Source organism: Carlito syrichta, unplaced genomic scaffold, assembly GCF_000164805.1.
Source record: "Carlito syrichta isolate Samal-C Ts95f unplaced genomic scaffold, Tarsius_syrichta-2.0.1 Scaffold315497, whole genome shotgun sequence".
Classification (NCBI taxonomy): domain Eukaryota; kingdom Metazoa; phylum Chordata; class Mammalia; order Primates; family Tarsiidae; genus Carlito; species Carlito syrichta.
Window position 1 is genome coordinate 1,381,031 of NW_007259593.1, and position 23,353 is coordinate 1,404,383.

Below are 23,353 nucleotides of genomic sequence, written 5' to 3' on the forward strand. Positions count from 1 at the left end.
GGGGCGGGGGGCGGTCTCAGACGCTGGGAAGGAAAATTGGAAATTTGACGGGACGGGTTTTACAGCCCAGGACTTTAACCTCCTGCCGCGGATGCGGTCGCGATTACCTTTGTTGAGCAGCTCTGATATTCAGAGGCCTCAGGGCTTGCTTGTTTATGGGAAAGCACGTTGGTTCTTTAAAGTAAATACAGTCAGCAGCAGAACTTTGAAGGAACTATTGCGTTAACACCTCTTTTTCGAGTATTATTGGTTCTCCTATTTGTGGCGTCTCAGCATTTTTCCAAGAGTTGTAAATTTTTACATAAATCTCGCTTTTACTGTGTTACTCATTCAAAGCGCCTAGGGGATATGAACAATCAGTTTCACTTATTTGTTTTTAATTAGGGTCAGTTTCATTTTCTTTTCTGTGCCATTGAATCGAGTCTGCAGTAAGTATTCGGTTTGTAAAGTTGAAGGCGAGTCGTTTTGTTGGCTTAAAGGTAATTGTAATCAAGGTTGTGTCTTTTTAAAGCTCGCCTGTGTTTTTGTAACGGAAATGCTTCAAGAACGTGGATTACATTGTTTATAAAGAAGCAGAGTGTAATAGTTTCTTTTTAAATGCTGCTGGTATTATTACCCCCAATGTATGTGGTGTGCCACAGTGTTTAGACAGTGATAGTCTTTTTTAAAATGAAATAAGAATAATGCATTCTAGCATTTGGTCACACAAGGGAGAGATTGTTTTTTAAAAAAAAATTTTTTAAACATGCTCTTGTAACTTTGTGTATCATCAGAAGATGTTAAGAGAACTTTTTAACGTTTCACTGAAGTAGTTGCTAGAAAGTCTGGTATTTATAGCAGTAATATTTGGAAACTTTCCTGAGAGTAAAGAATATGTAACCATATGAATCCTAAATCCTGCCCAACATTATTTGGTTTCAAGAAAGGTTATGTCTGTAGCAGGTGGAGTTTAGTTTGATACCTCATGGTTTGGGGGTAAGACTTCATTGGCTGAATATACATACAAACGAAGAATGGGTGGTTTGGCTTTGTTTTTCCAAAATTATAATGCAGTGTAGTGATGATGACTTGAGTTGTGTTTTTATTTTTATTTTGAGTTTTCTTCCCCTTCATCAAAGTTATTGAAGCAAGTAAAATGGTTTTATTTGGTCATTTATTAATGACTCTTAAAGGGATGTTCATTCCAAGAAAATCAAGGGTTTTGCTGCTACTTAATGTTATGGTAAATAGAGCTGTATTAACCATTTCTTAATATTCTGCTTTGACTTTCTTTTTCTCCTTCTCTTTTCTTCTGTCTTCACACTGTTTCATAATTTCTTTTGACTGTTGGATGAGGAAAGTGTAAACTTTATTTGGATACTATGGCTCAAGCTTTCTTCCTGAAGCAGGGCCATGTATGTTCAATTGATTTAAAATTTCAATTTAGTTTTTTCTTAGTTCATTAAAATCTAACAGACATTTTTCTATTTCTACATAAGATTCCAAAAACTTTAAGGTTGTACTTTTTTGGGGTGATAATTTTACCTTAATTAAAAATTGCACACAGCAACATTGAGGCTTTTTAAAAACAAACTTATTGTGACATTGGTTCATTGAAGTGACAATTATATGGGCATGTTATTATTCATACTTCCCAGCAAGGATAATACTCTGTTGTACTTCACAGTGTCAGATACTTTTTAAAACAAATTTTAAAGCCCATTCCTAATTCAGAGCCTTTAAAGATTAAATTAGATACTGTATATAAATCACTCAGCACAAGCTGGTGCTGAAAGGAAACACTAGTTGCTTCCTGTTTCCAGAATGTGTTCATTCATTTGTTTAACAAGTATATGAAAAGCTTTCTCTATACCAGGGCAGGGGATATAAACAAGCCCATGGTGGAGACCAACGAGTCAAACAGCTGATGCACTGCCGTAGAAATCAGCTCGGGGTACTGTGGGGTCTTTTAGGAGAAGTTTCTCACCCAGTCTTGGGGGAAAGGCCTTGTCAGGGAAAGTGTCCCAGAGGAAAGAAATTCTAAACTGAGAAGTGAAAGTGTTAACTGGCTGGAAGGGGAAGGATGGAAAAGAGCAGGTGAAAACAGCATGTGCAGAGCCAAGAGAGAGAAGGGACAAAAAATGAATTCAGTATGATGGAAACGTGACATAGGGAATCCCCATAGAGGCTACTGGGTCAGACAAAGGCAGGTCTAGATGTTAGCATGTTGTGCTGTGGGCAGTTGAGTCACCCGGAAAGGTTTTCTACACAGGAGCAGCATATCTAGATTTGATTCCCAGAAGTATTCCTGAAAGTACTCTTGACTAGGTGGCAGAGCCAGAAGGAAGCCCAGCTGGGAATGTTAGGTCTAGCTTCTCGTCCCAGTAGCTGACTAGTTTGGGTTATTGTTGCTTCATTTTGTAGACCTGTGGATTCTGTCTGATCTCTCATAGGTTCATTATGAAAAGTAAGCAAGTTAATGTATGTTGAGCAGTTCATGTAATGCTCAGCACATAGAAAATGCTCAATTAGTGGTGGTGCTAAGATTTTAAAATAGGATTCAGAAAGAAGATTATAATTAAGTACTTTTGTAGTATGTATTTGTGTTCACGTTTGATGTCAATAATGCCTATGGGTTTCATGTAAAAAGTCATACATACCATATAGATGAACCTCTTCAGAAAAATGAGTTTGTTTCAAGGTGAAACTTCCTGTAATTATAATTTTTTAAGATGTAAAATATTTCATACCATGTCACTTTGGACTTGAAGCACAAAAGTAAGTCGGATTTTCTCTTTGTATAGTTGAAACTTTCCCCTGAGGAATTATATACAAATTGAAGATTTAGTTGACAATTAGTACGTATAATGCAATATTATTGTGTATACTGTTTCTAGTTTTAAGCACTAGAGAGGGAAAAGTTAGGTCCTTAGTAAGTAAATACAATTGGAAATTGAAATGCCTGATTATATTGAAATATCAGACTTTTAGGGGACATAGAATAGAATGAGTTCTTCCAGTCAAATACATCACTGAAGACTTTAGAGTAAAAATTGTTGACATTCAGATTAGCATGTTGCTAAATGTCCCAAGGAAATTATTACAAAGTGTTAGAAAATACTGTTGTTTTTATATTTGGATGACTTGTTTGAAAATAACTTAAAACGACTAGAATACTTTTCCAAGATCTAATGGTAGGATAAGTAGATTGCTTTCGTAAGATTCTCACCTTATGAAACAAATGTGTGCTTTTGGTCTTTTGCAGAGTTGAACAATGACCATAGTTGACAAAGGTGCTGAATCTTCAGACCCATCAACCTGTCAGAATCAGCCTGGCAGCTCTGAGGCAGTCTCACCTGGAGACATGGATGCAAGTTCTGCCAGCTGGGGTGCTGTGTCTCCATTAAATGATGTTTCAAATCACACCCTATCTTTAGGACCAGTACCTGGTGCTGTAGTTTATTCGAATTCATCTGTACCTGATAAATCAAAGCCATCACCACAAAAGGATCAAGGTACTGTTTTTTAAAAGACAAAATCACTACCAGAAACACCTGTATAAATGCTGGCAGTGAGTTGAAGTTTCTGAGGGGGGCTTATTTTGCAAGGTATTGCCATAGGCAAGCATTACATTAACTTGTCAGTTAACCAGTAGTTATTATAGTTCCCTAAATTAGCTGGGCTCGGTGGTTCAGCCTTTGGGAGGCTGAGGTGAGTGGATTGCCTGAGCCCACGGGTTCGAGACCCGCCTGGGCAGCGAGACCTCATCTCTACAATAAATCAAAAAATCAGCCAGGCATGGTAGCGCATGCCTGTAATTCCGGCTACTTGGAAGGCTGAGGCCAAAGGATCGCCGGAGCCCAGCAGTTCGAGGCTGTGGTGACCAGGAGCGGCCATTGCACTCCAGTCTGGGTGACAGAGTGAGACTCCAACTCAAAAAAACAAAACAAAACAAAAAACAACATAATTCCCTAAGTTGATGTCTGTCTTTTAAAAATTAAAAAAAAATTGTGTTTTTTTTTTGTTGGAGTCTTGCTCTTTCGCCCAGACTGGAGTACGGTAGCGTGATGCATCCTCAAACTCCCGGGCTCATACGATCCTTTTGCCTCAACCTCCCACACAGCTGGGAAATACAGGCACATGCCACCACACCCACCTAATATTTTTTATTTTTTGTAGAGATGAGGTCTCGCTATGTTACCCAGGTTAGTCTCAAATTTCTGGGCTCAAGAGATCCTCCTGCCTCCTGCTCAAGTGATTCCAAAGTGCTGGGATTACAGGCATGAGCCCCTGTGCCCAGCCTAAAGATGTATTTCAAAATACAATACCAGCCCAGGAAGTTGGCAAGACCATGTCTCTACAAGAAATAAAAAATTAGCTGGGTCTGGTAGCATGTACCTGTAGTTCCGGCTACTTGGAAGGCTGAGGCAGAAGGATTGCTGGAGCCCAGTAGGTTGATGCTGGGGTGACCGTGAGTGTGCCACTGCACTCCAGCCTGGGCAATGGAGTGAGACTCCAACTCAAAAAAAAAATACAATAAGTTCCCTACATATGAACCATCAAGTTAGTTTATGTGTATGGTGTACATTGTCATGTACATGCAAGGTACTATATTGTAAAATTTAAATTGTTTTCTTTATTTTTTGTGTTTGTTTTTATTATTTGTGTGAAAAGTATTAAAAAACTTATTATAGTATAGTACTATATAGCTGATTGTATTAGGTTAACTTTGTTGGACTTAAGAATAAATTGGACTTATGAACATACTCTTGCAACAGAACTTGTTCGTATATAGGGGACTTAGTATAGTTGTCTTTTGATTAATGGACTCTACCCAGTTTTTTTTTTTTCCAGTATAACATTATCTGTAGTAGGAAAGCTTTTTGGAAGCCGGGCTCGGTGGCTCAGCCTGTAATCCCGTGCTTTGGGAGCTGAGGTGAGTGGGTTGCCTGAGCCCATGGGTTCGAGACCTGCCTGGGCAACTTGGCAAGACCTCATCTCTACAATAAATCAAAAAATCAGTCGGGCATGGTAGTGCGTGCCTGTAATTCTGGCTACTCGGAAGGCTGAGGTGGAAGGATCACCAGAGCCCAGCAGGTCGAGGCTGCGGTGGCCGGGAGTGGCCACTGCACTCCAGTCTGGGTGACAGAGTGAGACTCCAACTCAAAAAAAAAAAAGAAAGAAAGAAAGCTTTTTGGAAGAAAGAAGATAATATAAATGTTACATTTAAAATAATATAAATGTGGTTACATTTGTTAAAACTTATCCAGATAAATGAGATTTTGCCACTTTTATTTGGTACTTGTAAGACTTTTGGATTTGAAGACTTGAAGATTTGAAATGCACAGAAATAGTAGAATTAGTTTCTAGTCAGATTGTTGGCTTAGAATAATTTGATCTTCATATTGTTTTGTTTCCTCTTAGTGAGTTTCTCATTGTGATGTGGGAATGGGTGGGTGTGGTTTTCTGAAGGTGTCTTGAGTGGAGGGGGAAAGTTTATATCATGAAACACAAACAATTGAATGTTACACACAGAGATTGAAAGTCCTTTGGCTCCTCTCCTGCAAGACTTTCCCACAGGACCTCTTTCTCCGTGGGCTTCAGCCTTCTGGGACTGCATGGGCTTCTCTCTCTCCATTAGGACTTAGCTCATCTCTCCCTATTCTGCCCTTTTTGAGGACTCTTGTTCCATTCTCCACAGACTCATTTATCTTTTCCTAATTTTGTTCTTCATTCTCCACCAAGCCAAAGCCTACATTTGCATACTTAAATAACCTTAATATCTCTGCTCAAATGGAGAATCATCTATAGGGCATCTCAACCTTTGTTGTAGCACCAAGTAACTGGCAAGCCTTTGAAAAATTAGTCTTGCTATTGATGACTTAGAACCTTCTTTTCTTGTTTTTTGAGTCAGGATTGGAGTGCAGTGGCATGATCACTGATCATACAGCCTTGACCTCCTGTGCTCAAGCAGGGCTTAGCCTCAGCCTCCTGAGTAGCTGGAACTTCAGGCACGTACCACCCTGCCTAGCTAATTTTTTGATGTTTCATAGAGACAGGGTCTCACGTTGCCCAGACTGGTCTCAAAGTCCTGGGCTCAGGCAGTCTTCCCACCTCAGCCTCCTAAAGTATAGGGATTAGAGGCATGAGCCATCACACCCGGCTTTAAATAAGTTGTTTCTTGAGCTTCACTTGAGTCCTATTAGCATACTTAGTTATTAATAATCTGTTTATCAGTCTTAAAAATGGATAAAACCTTTTTAGGTCACATACAGCATACATACCACGTGTGCATAGTAGTACGTGGCTGTCTGAGTTCAAAGCCTGCTTTTTTTTTTTGAGTTGGAGTTTCACTCCTTTGCCCAGGCTGGAGTGCAGTGGCACACACATTCACTACCACCCCAGCATTGACCTTCTAGGCTCCAGCGATCCTTCCACCTCAGCCTTCCGAGTAACTGGAACTATAGATGCATGCTACCACGCCCGGCTATTTTTTATTTTTATTGTAGAGATGAGGTCTCGCCAGGTTGCCAGGGCTGGTCTCTAACCCACGGGCTCAGGCAGTCCTCTTGCCTTGGCCTCCCAAAGTGCTGAGATTACAGGCTGAGCCATGAGCCCAGCCAACACCTGCTTTCTTAGTGGTAAAATGGAGATGACATCAGTACTAACCCTTAGAGTTGAGACTATGTGGCACCTCTTATAAGGGATCCGTACAAGAGATCTTGATAAGGCCAACAGTGATGGGGTGGTACTGATTTAGCATCCATAGCAAACATTATAAGGGAATCAGTTTATCCTGTACTTTCTTTTTTTTTTTTTTTTTTGAGTTGGAGTCTCACTCGGTCGCCCACACTGGAGTGCAGTGGCCGCTTCCGGCCACCGCAGCCTCAACCTCCTGGACTCTGGTGATCCTTCCGCCTCAGCCTTCCAAGTAGCCGGAATTACAGGCACACGCTACCACGCCCAGCTGATTTTTTTATGATTTATTGTAGAGATGAGGTCTCGCTGCCCAGGCGGGTCTCAAACCCACGGGCTCAGGCAATCCACTCACCTCAGCCTCCCAAAGGCGCGGGATTACAGGCTGAGCCATCGAGCCCGGCTTATCCTGTACTTTCTATTGATTGTGTTATTTCTAAAACTTTTTATTATGAAGAATTTTAAGTATAAAAGTAATTATAATGAACTCTCAGTAGCCATCAGCCAACTTTGACATTTATCAAGTCATGGCTAGTTATATCTCCACCTACTTACCCTACCCCCCCATTTTTTAAAAAGCAAATCCAATATTTCATATTTCATCTATAAATATTTAAGTGTGTTAAATCTAAAGAAAAATGTTTTTAATTTTAAAAATCCATCCAATGTTTACATTTCCCTGGTTGTCATATAACTTTTTTTAAACAATGGTTATTGAAAGCAACATCCAAACTAGGTCTATGCTTTGCATTTGGTGCATGTCTCCAGTTTCTTTTAATCTGTAACAATCCCCCCCCCATACCCCCTCCCCTTTTTTTTTAAGAGACAGGGTCTTACTCTGTCACCCAGGCTGGAGTGCAGTGGCACAATCATAGCTCAGTGTATCCTCAAACCCGCGAGCTAAGTGATCCTCCTGCCTCAGTGTCCCAACTAGTTGGAACCACAGACATGCACCACCACATCTGGCTAATCTGTTTTTTAAAAATTTTCTGGAGAGGCAGAAGTCTCACTGTGTTGCTCAGGCTGCTCTTAAACTCCTGGCCTCAAGCAGTCTTCTCAGTTTGGCCTCCCCAAGTGCTGGAATTATAGGTGTGAGCCACCGTCTCCAGCCCTCCTCCCCTTATTGTCCTTTCAATTTAATTTTTGAAGAAATACAGTCATTTAAAATTTCTCACATTCTGGCTTCTGTCTTTTAAAGTATTCCCCTGCTGGGTGCAGTGGTTAAAGCCTGTAATCCCAGCACTTTGGGAGGCCGAGGTGAGAGGATTGCCTGAGCCCAAGGGTTCAAGACTAGCCTGGGCAACTTGGCAGGCCCTCATCTCTACAATAAGTCAAAAAATTAGTTGGGCATGGTAGCACGCACCTGTAGTTCCAGCTACTTGGAAGGCTGAGATGAAAGGATGACCTGAACCCAGTGGGTCGACGCTGGGGTGGCTGTAAGTGTGCTGCTTCACTCCAACCTGGGTGACGGAGTGAGAATCCAACTCAAAAAAAAAAATCCCCTTTCCCCTGTATTTCTAGCAAGTTGATAATAAGATTTAGAATCTTGATGAGATTCAGGTTTGGCCAAGTGTTGCTATTTATTTCACTTCAGTAGCATGCAAAACTTTGTTTTTAAATATTTGTTGTTTGTTTTTCTAGCCTTAGGTGATGGCATTGCTCCGCCACAGAAAGTTCTTTTTCCATCTGAGAAGATTTATCTTAAGTGGCAACAAACTCACAGAGTTGGAGCTGGGCTCCAGAATTTGGGCAATACCTGTTTTGCCAATGCAGCATTGCAGTGTTTAACTTACACACCGCCTCTCGCCAATTATATGCTATCACATGAGCACTCCAAGACATGTAAGTATTCTGTATTATGGTATGTTTGTAGTATTGTGGCGCATATATGCCTACTTTCACTTTTCTCTGAAATGAAAGTGAAAAATTAAGCCAAGTTATTTGATCACTAAGAAGCTAGTTTATTCTTTTAGAAACCAAGGAGGAGGAGGACTCCAGGGTTTGTATTCAGGTTGCATAGAAAGCATTTTGTACCAAATTTGATATGTGAAGGTATTTAATAAGAAATACCTCACATTTTCTCAGCATTTAGCATTTCTGAACTCCCTGCTGGTTTTCTACACTTATTTTGAAAAATGACAAATGTCTGACGCTAACAGCTTGAGACAAGCAGGGTTAAGAAATTCTGCCTCAGCCGGGCTCGGTGGCTCAACCTGTAATCCCGCACCTTTGGGAGGCTGAGGTGAGTGGATTGCCTGAGCCTGCGGGTTCGAGACCCGCCTGGGCAACTTGGTGAGACCTCATCTCTACAATAAACCAAAAATTAGCCGGACGTGGTAGCACTTGCCAGTAGTTCCAGCTACTTGGAAGGCTGAGGTGGAAGGATCACCAGAGCCCAGCAAGTCGAGGCTGCGGTGGCTGGGAGCAGCCACTGCACTCCAGTCTGGGCGACACAGTGAGACTCCAACTCAAAAAAAAAAAAAAAGAAAAGAAAAGAAAAGAAATTCTACCTCTCCTGGCATTCATCTTGTGTTGGAAGTCATGATTGGTTTATAAGCTTATAAGCCTTATAGGAGAGGAACCCTCTTACCACTGCCTCCAACAGTGGAATTCATACAGGACTTTTCCTTTAGCATTGGAGAGCTTCATCTTCAACACATGGGACAGAAAAACAATTAAAACTTATTAAAATGTCTCTCATTAGGTAGATACAGTGGTTGATTCTCAAAATTCAAAATTTAGAACATTGTTTTTGAGGTTTTGACTTATACATATATCATATATGTCCTTCATTCTTTATAAATGAAGCTCCCTATTCTTTGATCCTAATTAATGCTCAGATTCATGTGTGTATGATCTGATGCTATTCATTATTAGGATAAATAAAACTCCATGGTTTCTTTTTGAATAGTTATTTACTTAAGAGAATTAAAAGTGGTTCTTTTAAAACTGATTTTTTTTCTCTAAGAGAGCAAAGTAATGCTTGTAAGGAATTTGGAAAATAAAGAAAAATTTAAAGAAACCAAAGAAAAATCACTCAGAATCTCACCACCTAGAGGTGTTTGTTATGCCAAGGAGTTTTAAATTACAGAATGAGCATTCTGTTTGCACTCATTTTCTCCCTTTCCTAGTACCTAATTCTTTCCCACAGATAGCTTTCCTATCATTTTTACACTTAATGAAAGTAGGGTGTGTGGATGAAAACCCAGCACTGGCACCTGGATAGCAAGAGGACCAAGACAAAATTCAAAAACTTTTGGTGTCCAGAATTAGGTGCCTATCTTTTATACTATTGGTAGATTTTTTTTTCCCCTCTCTCCCCCTCTCTCTTTTCCCAGCTTTATTGAGTTATCATTGATATATTATAAATTGTATGTATTAAAATATGCAATTTGATTGTTTTGATATTTATATGTATCCTGAAATTAAGATAATGAACATATTCATCACCCCAAAAGTTTCCTAATGCCTGTTTGAAATTGCCCCTTCCATCTTTTTCCCTACTCTTCATCCCCTTTACCCAGGCAACCACTGATATACTTTCTGTCACTATAAATTAGTTGAATTTTCTAGAATATTACTTACGTAGAAGTATATGTTTTTGTTTCCTTCATTCAGCATAATCATTTTGACATTATTCCATTTGTGGCATGTATCAGTTCATTTTTATTGTTGAGTAGTATTCCATCATATGAATGTATCATAATTTGTTTCTCTACCTGTTGATGGACATTTGGGTTATTTCCCATTTGAGACTATTACAGATTAAGCTGCTGTGAACATTTACAAACAAGTCTTTGTTAGGATATGTTTTCATTTCTCCTAAGTAAAAATCTGTAAGTAAAATGGCTTGGTCCCATGGTAGGCATGTGTTTAACTTTTTAAGATACTTCCAAACTTTCCAAGAGTGATTGCAGTGTTACAGGCTTAAACCACCGTACCCAACCAGTATTTTATTTTTTAAATTTCACTTTCTGGTTGTTTATTGCTAGAATGTAAAAATTTTTTTTTTGGATATTGATCTTGTATCCTGGAATTTTGCTTAACTTGTTAATTCTAGTCTTTTTTTTTAATTAAAAGATCTTTAAGATTTTTATAGTGTCCGGGCACAGTGACTCAAGCCTGTAATCCCAGCACTTTGGGAGGCTGAGGCAAGATGATTGCCTGAGCTCTGGGGCTCAAGACCAGCCTGGGCAACTTGGTGGGACCTCATCTGTACGATAAATCAGAAAATTAACTGGACATGGTAGCATGTGCCTGTAGTTCTGGCTACTTGGAAGGCTGAGGCATAAGGATCTCCCTAGCCCAGCAGGTCGAGGAGGCTTTGGTGGCCATGAGTGTGCCACTGCACTCCAGCCTGGGTGACAGAGTGAGACTCCAACTAAAAAAAAAAAAACAAAACAAAAAAACAGATTTTTATAGCTATGACCATGTGATCTGTTAGTGAAGATGATTTTACTTCTCCATTTTCAGTCTGTGTATACCTTTTTTTTTTTGGCTGCTTTGTACTGGATAAGAGACCTCCATTACAATGTTGAGTAGATGTGGTGAGAGTAGACATCCATGTCTCTTTCTCAGTCTTAGAGGAAATCATTGTCTTTCATGATTAAGTATGGTGTTAACTATGGGTTTTTCATAAATGTCTTTTCCAGGTTGAGTGTGTTAATGCTTTAATGTTAAACCAACCTTGCATTTCTGAGAGGAACCACACTTGGTCATAATGCATTATCCTTTCTATGTATATTGGCTTTGATTTGCTAAAAATTTGCAAAATAGTTTTAGCTTCATGAGTATTATTAGGCTGTGGTTTATTTTTTAAAATTATGTCTCCATCTGGTTTTGATGTCAGGATAATGGTGCCATCATGGAATGTGTTGGGATGTATTTTTTCACTTTTATTTCCTGGAAGAGTTTGTGCAGAATTGGTGTTATTTCTTCCTTAAATGTTGGGTAGATTTAATCACTGAAGTTATCTGGGCCTTGCAGTTTCTCATGGGCAGGTTTTAAACTATATATTTAATTTCCTTAATTAATGTAGGACTATTCAGGTTATCATTTCTTCAGGGAGCTTTGGTAGTTTGGGTCTTTCAAGAAATTTGTTGTAGTTACTGAATATATTAGCATATACTTGCTATACTGTTTCTTTATTTTTTTTTTTAAGAGACAAAACCTCACTCTGTTGCCCAGGCTGGAGTGTGGTGGTGTGATAGTATCTCAGTGCATCTTCAGACTCTTGGGCTCAGACGATCCTCCCACCTCAACCTCAACCTCCCCTGTAGTCCCCAGATTTTTTTGTAGAGAGATGGAGTCTTGCTATGTTGTCCAAGCTGGTCTTAAACTCCTGAGCTCAAGCAGTCTTCCCACCTCAGCCTCCAGAAGTGCTGAGATTACAGACTTGAGCTGTACCCAGTTCTTGTTCATACTGGTTTGTTTTTGTTTTTGTTTTTTTTTAGTCATAGTCTCTCTCTGTTGTTGCCCAGGCTGGAGTGCAGTGGCATGCTCACAGCTACCGCAGCCTCAGCCTTCTGGGTTCAGGTGATCTTTCTGCCTCAGCCTTCCAAGTTGCTGGAACCAGGCGTGAACCACTATGCCTGGCTAATTTTTAAAATTTATTTCTTTATTGTAGAGATGAGGTCTCACCATGTTGCTGGTCTCGAGCCTGTGGGCTCAGGCAATCCTCTCGCCTCCACCTCCCGAAGTTTTGGGATTACAGGCATGAGCCACTGCGCCCAGCTCATACTGCTTCCTTATTTTACTTTTATTTCCTTAGGGTCTGTAGTGATTTTCTCGTTCTCATTTCTAATATATTAAATTGTGTCTCCTCCCTTTTTGATTTTTTCAGTCGGACTAAAGGTTTTTTAATCTTAATGATTTTCTCAAAGATCTAGCTCTTGGTTTTTCATTGTTACTCTGTTTTCTGTTTCATTGATATTTGTTACTATTTTTATTCCTTTTCTTCTACTTACTTTAAATCTGATGTGCTCTGGTCTAGTTTCTTAAGGTGAAATCTTAGGTCATTTGACTTGAGATCTTTCTTCTTTTACGGTATGTGTTAAATGCTATAAATTTCCCTATATATGCTGTTTTAGATGCATCCCAAACATGTTGATATATTATGTGTTAATTTTTGTTTCAAAATACTTTCTAATTGCCCTTGCAGTTATTTAGAAGTATGGTGTTTAGTTGCCAAAAGTTTGGGGATTTTCCAGAAATTGTCCTGTTACTGATTTCTAATTTTATTTTATTGTGGTCAGAGAATATTTTTCTTAATGCTTGAATCCTTTTAAACTTGAACTTGTTTTATGCACCAGACGTGGTCTGTCTTGCTAAATGGTTCATGTGCACTTAATAAAGTATTAAGTATTCTGGTATTAGAATTTCTACAAATGCCAATTATGTTTAGTTGATAGTGTTGTTGAGGTAGTCTTCTTTGTTCTCACTGTTTTTCTGTCTACTTGTTCTATCAAGTTTTGAGAGAAGTGCCGAAAGAAACTATATTTGTGAATGTGTCTGTTCTATCAGTTTTGCTGCATGTATTTTGAAGCTTTGTCCTTTAAGATGTTTGTTCTCTTGATGAAATCATCTGTTTATCAATTACAGATAGACTCTCTTTATCCCAAATAATATTCTTTGCTCTGAAATCTACTTTATCTGAGATAAATTTAGCCATTCCTATTTTGTTATGATTAATGTTAACATAGTATACCTTTTTCCACCTTTTATTTAAAGTGGATTTCTTGAAAACAGCCTATGGTTTGAACTTACTTTTTTATCCAGTAGTAGCATCTGCCTTTTATTTTGGGACATTAAGCCATTTTCATTTAATAAGATGATTGATATGATTGGGTTTAAATTACTACTATCTTGCTATTTGTTTTCTGATTGTCCTATTACTCTTTGTACCCTTTTTAAATGTTTTTCTGCCTTCTTTTGGATTGAGGACTTCTTATAGTATTATTTAGTCTCCTTGATTTGCATATTTTCTATAACTCTGTGTGTGCGTGTGTTTTACTGGTTACTTTAGAGTTTATAGTATATGTATACCTTTTACTTATCACAATTTACCTTCAAATAAGATCCCCTTTCTGATATAATATAAGAATATTTTGGCCAGACATGGTGACTCGCACCTATAATCCCAGCTCTTTGGGAGGCCAAGGTGGGAGAATCACTCGAGCTTAGGAGTTCAAGAGCAGCCTGGGCAACATAGTAAAACCTCATCTTTACAAAAAATAGAAATATTAGCCAGGCATGGTGGCGCATACCTGTAGTCCCAGGTACTTGGGAGGCTGAGGCGGAAGGATCGCTTGAGTTTAGGAGGTCCAGGCTGCAGTGAGCTAGGATTATACCACTGTACTTCAGCCTGGGACTGTCTCAAAAAATTTTGACAGTGTACTTTCATCTTTCCTTGTCCTACGTTTGTGCTATTGTTACCATACATTATATTTTTGTCTGTGTTATAACCAAAAAATGCATTATATTATTTTTTCTTTAAATATATTTCTAAGGCTTTGTTTTAAATGGTTTGAATTTTTTTTTAAGTTTTATATTTACCTATTTATTTACTATTTCTACTGCTTTTCATTCACGCTTATAGATCTAGATTTCCATATGGTATTTTTTCCTATGCCTAAAGGAATTACCTTTCCTTACTAGTGATGAACTTATTTTTTGGGGGGGAGGATTGTTTACTTTTTAAGTTTTTTTGTGAATTTTTTTTTTTGATCTGAAATGTCTATTTTACCTTTTTTTAAAAAACTCAGTTTTTATTTGGGGGTAATTGTCATATGAATTCACATGCAGTTATGAGAAATAATACAGAGAGATCCCCCATACCCTTACCCAGTTTTCCCCAATGGCAACACTGTAGTACCATATCACAAACAGGGTAATGACATTGATACAATTAAGATACAGAACATTTCCATCACTACAGGATCCATTATGCCTCCCTTTTATAGCCAAGGCTACTTCTCTTGTGCCTCCACCTTCTTCTTAACTCCCAACAACCACTAATCTATTCTCTAGTTATCTAATTTTGATAATTCAAGAATATTATGTATATATTGAAGTATATAGTATGTAACCTTTTGGGATTGGCTTTTTCACTCAGCCTGATTCTCTGGAGAGTCATCCAGGTTTTGTCGCATGTATTATTAATAATTTAATTGCTAAATAGTATTTCTTGGGATGTATATATCACAGTTTAACTACTCATTCAGTAAAGGACATCTAGGTTGTTTCCCAGTTTGGAGATGCTACAAATAGAGCTGCTATAAACATTAAAGTATACAACTTTTTTTTGGTGAGCATAAGTCTTCCTTTCTCTGGGATAAATGCCTGGGACTGCAATTTCTGGATTATATGGTAGTTGCATGTTTGACTTTACAAGAAACTGCCAAAACAGTTTTCTCTAATGGCTGCACCGTTTTACATTCCCACCAGCATTGTATGAGAGTTCCAATTTCTCTCCATCTTTGCCAGCATTTTGTCAGTTTTTTGTTTTAGCTGTACTGATAGGTGTGTAATGATATTTCATTGTGGTTTTAATGTGCATTTTCCTAAAAAGGGGTTGAACATCTTTTTATGTGCTTATTGGTCATCTGTATATCTGTTTTTTGTTTTTTTGTTTGTTTTTGAGTCGAGGTCTCACTCTGTTACCCAGGTTGGAGTGCAGTGGCACAATCATAGCTCACTGCAGCCTCTGTCTCCTGAGTTCAAGTGATCATCTCACCTCAGCTGATACTACAGGAGTGCCCCACCATGCCCAGCTAATTTTTGTATTTTTTTTTTTTAGAGGCAAAGTCTTACTATGTTGCCCAGGCTGGCCTGAAACTCCTGGGTTCAAGCAGTCCTCCTGTTTCAGCTTCCCAAAGTGAGTCACTGCACCTGGATCCATATGTATATCTTTTTTGGTGAAATGACTCTTTGTACTTTTTGCTCATTTTCTGTAGCATTCTTTATTTTTGTACACTCAAGGTGTTTTCTTTTTTCTTTTTGAGTCAAAGTCTTTGTTGCCCAGGCTAAAATGTAGCAGCTTTGACCTAGTGTGGACTCAGGCAATCCTTCTGCCTTAGTACCCCAAGTAACTGGGAACAGACTTGTGCCATCACACCTGGCTTATTTTTTAATTTTTTGTAGACACAGGGTTTTTCTCTGTTGCGCAGGCTGGTCTTAAACTCCTGGGCTCAAGCGATCTTCTTGCCTCGGCCTCCTGAAATGCTGGGATTACAGATGTGAGCCACTGTGCCTGGCTACTGTCAAGTTTTGAGAGTTCTTTATATATTCTAGATACTAGGCCTTTGTCAGATATGTGGGGCTTTCAAATATTTTCTCCCTGTCCGTAGCATGTCTTTTCATCTACTTAGTGGATCTTTTGCAGACAAAAGTGTTAACTTTGGTGAAGTTCAATTGATAAACCTTTTATGGATTGTGCTTTTTGTATCAAGTTTAAAATTTCTTTGCCTAGCTCTTGATCCTGAAGATTTTCTCCTGTTTTGTTTTTTCTATAAGTTTTGTAGTTTTTTTTTTTTAAAAGAGAGTTTTGTAGTTTTATGTTCTACATTTAGGCTGTGATCCGTTTTGAGTTAATTTTTGTATAAAGTGTGAGGTTTAGGAGGTTAGTTTTTTTGGTCTGGATGTCCATTTGCTCTGGCATGTTAAAAAGGCTATCTTTTCTCCACAGAATTGCTTGGATATCTTTGTAAAAAACAAAAATCATATTTGTGCATATTTGTGTGTATTTCTGGGTTCCTTCTTCTGTTGGTGTGTGTATCTACCCCACCACACAGTCCTTATTACTATGCTCATCACTATGTCACCATTGCCACTCGGCTCACAGTTCTTATTTCCATAGCCATGCGTTAATCTTGATATCAGATAGAATGATTCCTTCCACTTTTTTCTTCTTTTTCAAAATAGTGTCAGCTATTCTAGTTCCTTTGCTTTCTATGTAAATCATAGAATAATCTATATCTGTAAAATATCTTGATCATGGTATCTCCCCTGCCAGGTAAGTATCTATAAAATATCTTAATGGGAGTTTGTCAGGAAATACATTAAACCTGTATGTCAGTTTGGGGAGAATTAACATCTTTACTATGTTCCTGAAATCTACTTTATTTCTTATTAATATAGGCATTCCTCCTATCCTAGTACTAACCAGCCCAACCTAGCTTAGCTTCCAAGATCAGTCAGGATTGGGTGCATTCAGGATGGTATGGCCATAGACAATATTGCCATCCCTTCTTTGTTTTGATTAATGTTTGCATTTTTTATCCTTTTACTTTCAGCTTGGCTGTATTATCATATTTGAAGTGAATTTTTTGTAGACCATATATAGTTAGGTTGTGTTGTTTAATATGCTTTGTCAATCTTTTAATGGTGTTTTTAGAACATTTATATTTAAGTTGATTATTGATATATCAGGACTTAAGTCAGCCATTTAGATGTTGTTTCTATTTATTTTCTTTTTCATATCTCTGCTTTCTTACTCCTTTCTTTTTCTGAGTTACTTGAAAATATTTTTTAGAATTCCTTTCTTTTTTTTTTTTTTTTTTTTTTGAGTCATAGTCTCACTTTGTCACCCAGGCTGGAGTGTAATGGCATGCTCATGGCTACCATAGCCTTGACCTGCTGGGCTCATGTGATCCTCCTACCTCAGCCTTCCAAGTAGCTGGAACTACAGGCACATGCCACCATACTCAGCTAATTTTATTTATTTTTTGTGGAGCTGAGGTCTCACCAGGTTGCCCAAGACTCCTCTTGCCTCTGCTTCCCAAAGTGCTAGGATTACAGGCATAGGCCACTGTGCCTGATCTAGAATTCTATTTTGATTTTCTTATAGTATTTTTTACTCTATCTCTTTGTAGCTTTTTTGGTGGTTGCTCTAGGTATTATACATAACTTATCATGATTTGCTGGTACAATAAGTTCCCTGCATACAAGCTAGTTTTGTTCTGAGAGCATATTTATAAGTCCAGTTTGTCCAACAAAGTTAGCCTAGGTACTCAACTAACACAATTGGTTATACCAGCTACATCACCACTGCTTTTATGCTTGCTTCCGGACATCTGGCTTGAAATAAAGGTACTATACTACAGTACTCTATACGGTACTGTAAAGTACACAAAAGCACAACCACTTGTAGCGGATGCACACACATGACAATGTATGTAAGACATGTGAACTAAATTACATGATTAGACATGTAAACGCATATTCTCCTCTCAAAATTCACAACTTGAAGGTTTGTATGTAGGAGACTTACTGTATTGTCATTTTACTAGTTTGAGGGAAGTACAGAAACATTACCTCCCCTTTATTCTCCCCTAGTTATACTTGGTTTTGAATATGTCCTCTGTGTACATTTAGAACCACATCAGGCAGTGTTATAATTTTTGTTTGAAAGATTCTTGTATATTGGTATAATGAGTGATCGTTGACAGAAAGCTGGATATTTTCGTATTATGTTTTAAGACAGTGACTCTTGTTTAACTTGTTTTAGCCAGTTTTCTCTGCACTGGCAGAAGAAGTGATGCTCGATTGAGCCCAGGTTCCCCATTCAGCCTCCTTGCGTCCCAGATGGGAACTGGGGATTCTTGTTCCTGCTGAGTGGAAGTGGTAGCTCCTGTTCCCTACATGGTCTGTGGACACTGTAGGAGGAGTGGCTTTGTTACTGCCGGGCAGTGGTGGCAGTCCTGATTCTCACCCTACCTGGGCGAGGAGTTGTAGGGATGGTGGCCTCTTTACTATTGACTGGGTGTGGAAATCCAGGCTCTCCACGTGATCTTCACCAATAGTGTGGGGTTGGGGCAAGGTTCGTTATCACCCCGTGTAGATAAGAGTCCCAGCTCCTGGTTCCCCTTCTTTAACACTGTCCCAGTGGCTGGGTTGGGGTGCCTCATTACAGCTTGGCAAGTCAAAGTCTAGACTCTTCACTTGGCCTTTACAGGTGTGGGTAGAGGTGGGCACAGTTTTTCTGTGGTGTTGGGCTGTCTTTTATGTCCTTCTTTGAGACAGTCAGAAGGGTGCCACAAGAGGAGGAGGAGGTACCGGAGAGGCTAAGGAAAATAAAATTTATTATATTCATAGATCTAAGAGACAGGAGGCATGGTATGCCACACGAAGCCACATGGCAAAGACCCCAGGGTGGTCAGGAGGCAGAAGATAGGAGTGAGGGGAAAGTGTTAGGCCAGAGCCTTTGCTGATGTTTCTGTGGAAAAGACCAGGCAAGGGAAGCAGTTCAGGGTTGGCTAGTTTGAATAATTTCAGTGCTGTAAGCCATAGGGGTAGTTCCTGATAGCCTGGTACTTGACCCTGGAGTGATTAAGGCAGAGAAGTATTGCCTCTTGGGGTATATGGGCCAGACAGGTGTAGGATTCTGAATTGGTTAGAGTGTATAACAAAGGCTTGCATCAAAGGCCGAGCCATTTGCTGTCTAAGAATTAGCTGGTTGGCTGGGTGCAGTGTCTCGTGCCTATAATCTCAGCACTTTGGGAGGTTGAGGTGGGAGAATCTCTTGAGCCCAGGACTTCAAGACCAGCCTGGGCAATAGACTGAGACTTCATCCCTATTTAAAAAAAAAACAAAAAACGTCAGCCGACTGTGGTGGCATATGCCTGTAGTCCCAGCTGCTCGGAGCCTGAGGCGGAAGAATCATCTTAGAGGAGGTTGAGGCTGTGGTGAGCCGGATTGCACATTGCACTCCAGCCTAAGCAACAGAGTGAAACCCTGTCTCCAAAAAGAAAAGAAAAGAAAAGAAGAGGAATAGACTGGTTCAGAGAAGGCAATCTCTCCCTAGCCAGAATATTTTGTTTTGTTTTTGTTTTTTTGAGAGTACAAGTGGCATGATCATGGCTTCTGCTGCCTTGACCTGCTGGGCTTAGGCGATCCTTCTACATCAGCCTCCTGAGTAGCTGGACTACAGGCACATGCCACCACTGCTGGCCATATAGCTACTTTTAAGGTTTTTTTTTTAATTACTGATTTTAACAGTTTGAATGGTCCTTTGTGTAGTTTCATGTTTCTTCTGCTTGCAGTTCGTCGAAGTTCTTAGATCTGTGCAATTACTGTTTCCATCACATCTTTACAACTTTCAGTAATTTATTAATACTTTTATTTTTATACTTAACATATAGTAAAATTAACTTTTTTGATGTAAAGTTCTCTGAATTTTAGAACATGTGTAGACTCACATACATCACCAGCTCAGTCAGGATATAAAACCATTCCATCACTATAAAACCTCTCTTGGGCTTCACTTTGTGGATAATTATTATTTCTTGAAATATTCTTCACTTTCAGATTCCAGTTATGTGTATATTAGAGGCAACTTGGAATTGTCCTACAGCTCACCGATATGCTGTGTTGTTTTATTTTGAGTTTTTTTCCCTTTGTGTTTCATTATGGATATCTTCTATGCATAATGAATACCTTCAAGTTCATCTTTTCTTCTGTGGTGTCTAATCTGTTATCCCATCTGGTACATTTTTCATCTCAGAGCCTGTTGTTCGTGTGTAGACGTACATTTGGATCTATTTCCATGATTCTTAATGTGCTTTTGCATTTTTCACTTCCTTGAACACATGAATGTCTTTATATCTTGACATTGTCTTTTGATTTTGTTATTCGTATCATTTCTGGATCTATTTCTGTTTATTTTCTTCTAATTACTGGTCATTCCTGCATCTTTGCATGCCTTGTACTTGTTGGATGCCAGACAGCCTGAATTTTATGTTGTTGGGTGCTGGAATGTTCTTTTATTCCTTTAAATATTTTTTAGCTTTACTGTGGGACACAGTTAATTGGAAATAGTTTGATCCTTCCAAGACATTGTACTTTCTTAGGTAGGTCTGAGCAGCCTTTGGTCTAAGGCAGAGTTTCTCAACCTCAGTACTGTTGACACTTGGGGCTGGGTAATTCTTTGTTGTGGGGCTATCTTGCTTTGTAGCATATTGAGCAGCATTCCTGGCCTCTACCCACTAGATGCCAGTAGCACCACTGAACATGAGCTAAGAATGATTTTAACATTTTTTAAAAGTTGTGAAAAAAGAAGAGGAGGAGGATATGCAATAGAGACCACTGTCTGTGGCCAGCATAGCCAGAATATTTACATAGAGATTTCTTAACCCCTACTGTGGCAGACATTCTTCTACTATTTGAGACAAATGGTAGTAGGAAGGGGGAAAAAATCTTGTTTTTCTGGTATATAGAGTAGCTAAGAGCACAGGCTTTGAAATTAGAAAGAGCACAATTTGAGTCTGGTTATGTATCTGCCATATAATACCTCTTTGACATTGGACCAAAAAACATTTTTTAAATTTTGAGTTGGGGTCTCTCATCTGGGCTTGAGTGCAGTGGCACAGTCATAGCTCACCACAGCCTCGAACTCCTGAGCTCAAGTCATCCTTCTGCTTCAGCCTCCTGAGTAGCTGGGACTACAAACATGCGCCACCATGCCTGGTTGTCTCTCTTTCTGTGTGTGTGTGTGTGTGTGTGTGTTTTTGTTAGTTTTTGTAGAGCCAGGATCTCACTATGTTGCCTAGACTGGTCTCAAACTCCTGAGCTCAAGCAATCTTCCTTCCTTAGCCTCCCAAAGTGCTGGGATTATAGGTGTGAGCCACTGTACCTGACCTGCATTGGGCACATTTTTGAACTCTTTGAGCCTTTTTCCTCTCTTGTGACAACCAATACGTGCTTATCACTTAGGTTTGTTAGAGAATTCAATGAAAATGAATAAAAGTAGGTAGCTTAATGCATGCATCTAGTAGCTGTTATTTCAGGCGTGTGCCCCATGTTGTACTTACCTCAATGTGTGTATATAGTCATATTATGCTAATTTGGAGGATTATCATCTGTTATCTTTCAGGTCATGCAGAAGGCTTTTGTATGATGTGCACAATGCAAGCGCATATTACCCAGGCACTCAGTAATCCTGGGGATGTTATTAAACCGATGTTTGTCATCAATGAGATGCGTCGTAAGTATTAACTATTGTAGTTTATATTCATTTTTATTTGGTAGTTAGTATTAATACCTAACTGGTGAAAAAATGAACCCCTCATATATTACAAAACAGATAAGTGTTTTTTATCATATATGGATATGTCATTTATTTGTCTGTTTGTTTAGAGTAGGAGTCTCAGTCTGTTGCCTAGGCTGGAGTGCAGTGGTACACTCATGGCCACTGCAGCCTCAACCTGCTGGGCTCAGATAATCTTTCTGCCTTAACCTTCCAAATAGCTGGAAGCACAGGCACGCACCACCACGCCTGGCTAATTTTTTAATTTATTATGGAGATGAGATTTCGCCAAGTTGCTCTGACTGATCTCGAACCCCTGGACTCAGGCAACCCTCTCACCTCTGCCTCCCAAAATGCTGGGATTGCAGGCATGAGCCACCATGCCTGGCTGAATATGTCTTTAATAACAAATTTTAAGTAAGATATTTGCTGTAGAAACTCATCTTGAAGCCTTAAAGCAAAAGATAACAATATATTAAAGAAAATTCCATGCAGTTTCAGATAAGCAAAATTTAAATAATTTTTTGTTTTAAAGCAGGATTTATTGAGAGGCAGAAAAGTTCCCACAGTGGGAGGGGACCCAAGAAGTTTGCCCTATAATTTTGAACTCAATTTGTTAATCAAATCATTGATAAGTTTAGTAGTGTTTTTTTCCCAGATATTTGGATTTCTATGCTGAGTAATATTAATTCTGTTATTTTCCCACAGGTTTCTTTAAATAGTTTCTAGTTAGTTTTAATTTGGTGAATGACAAACCATATATAGTGACAGAAATTGTCAAAATAAACGTAATTATACTCTAAAAATGTATACTCATAGCTTAGCGATTTGTGGATAAATTTTACTTTTTTCTACTTAAATTTTAAACAGGTTGTATGAAATTTTCTTATGCACTTTGTGTATTTTGCAATAAACTTTTATATCATCTTAATTAACTGAGTTGGAATTTAAAATGCATGCAAGTAAAACTATAACTCTTAATCTGGTGTCTAGTTGGGTAATTATAGGGGTACATAATTATACAGTGACAAATTATAATCCATTTGCCTAAAAAGCTGCTAAAGATTAAAGGGGTGTTATATTGAACCTTGGCACTATTGATAGGCCACAACAGACAATATAAAAATCTTTAAAACATTACTGGAACCTGGCAGAATTTTAGCCAGACAGGTTTGATTATTTATACATATATTAATTTTTGTACATACTTATATAGCAGGCATGAATAATATTTTTAAACCTAGTCTTTAAGAAAATGTCATTGCTTTACATGTTGTGTGTATATACATCCATCCATAGACACATAAATGGCTGAATCCTGAAATTGTCATTTCTGTAGGTTAAAACTGGTATAATATTGACATTTATATGATTTAAAATAAGCAAATATTTTTATACATTTATACACATAAAATTTAATGTATGTTAAATGTGATATTGCTTTTACTTTTGTGTTAATGTTTTTTATAATTTTTTTTTAAGAGTTTGGTCTTGCAACTGCTTAGTCAATTAGAAATAGGATTGAAGCCGGGCTTGGTGGCTCAGCCTGTAATCCCGCGCCTTTGGGAGGCTGAGGTGAGTGGATTGCCTGAGCCCGCGGGTTCGAGACCCGCCTGGGCAGCGAGACCTCATCTCTACAATAAAATCACAAAATCA

At 38.7% G+C, this 23,353-nt stretch overlaps 1 protein-coding gene across 2 annotated transcripts in view; it reads left to right on the plus strand.

Moving 5' to 3' along the window:
• The first annotated feature begins 3,241 nt into the window (after positions 1–3,241).
• Positions 3,242–23,353, plus strand: part of USP42 (ubiquitin specific peptidase 42) — a 42,657-nt gene continuing 22,545 nt past the window's right edge. For both annotated transcript variants that reach the window (XM_008072912.1, XM_021706383.1), the window contains exons 1-3: positions 3,242–3,494; positions 8,317–8,517; positions 21,545–21,655. In XM_008072912.1, the coding sequence (XP_008071103.1) occupies positions 3,254–3,494; positions 8,317–8,517; positions 21,545–21,655 (553 nt within the window). In that variant the 5' untranslated portion in view covers positions 3,242–3,253. The remainder of the gene's footprint in view (positions 3,495–8,316; positions 8,518–21,544; positions 21,656–23,353) is intronic.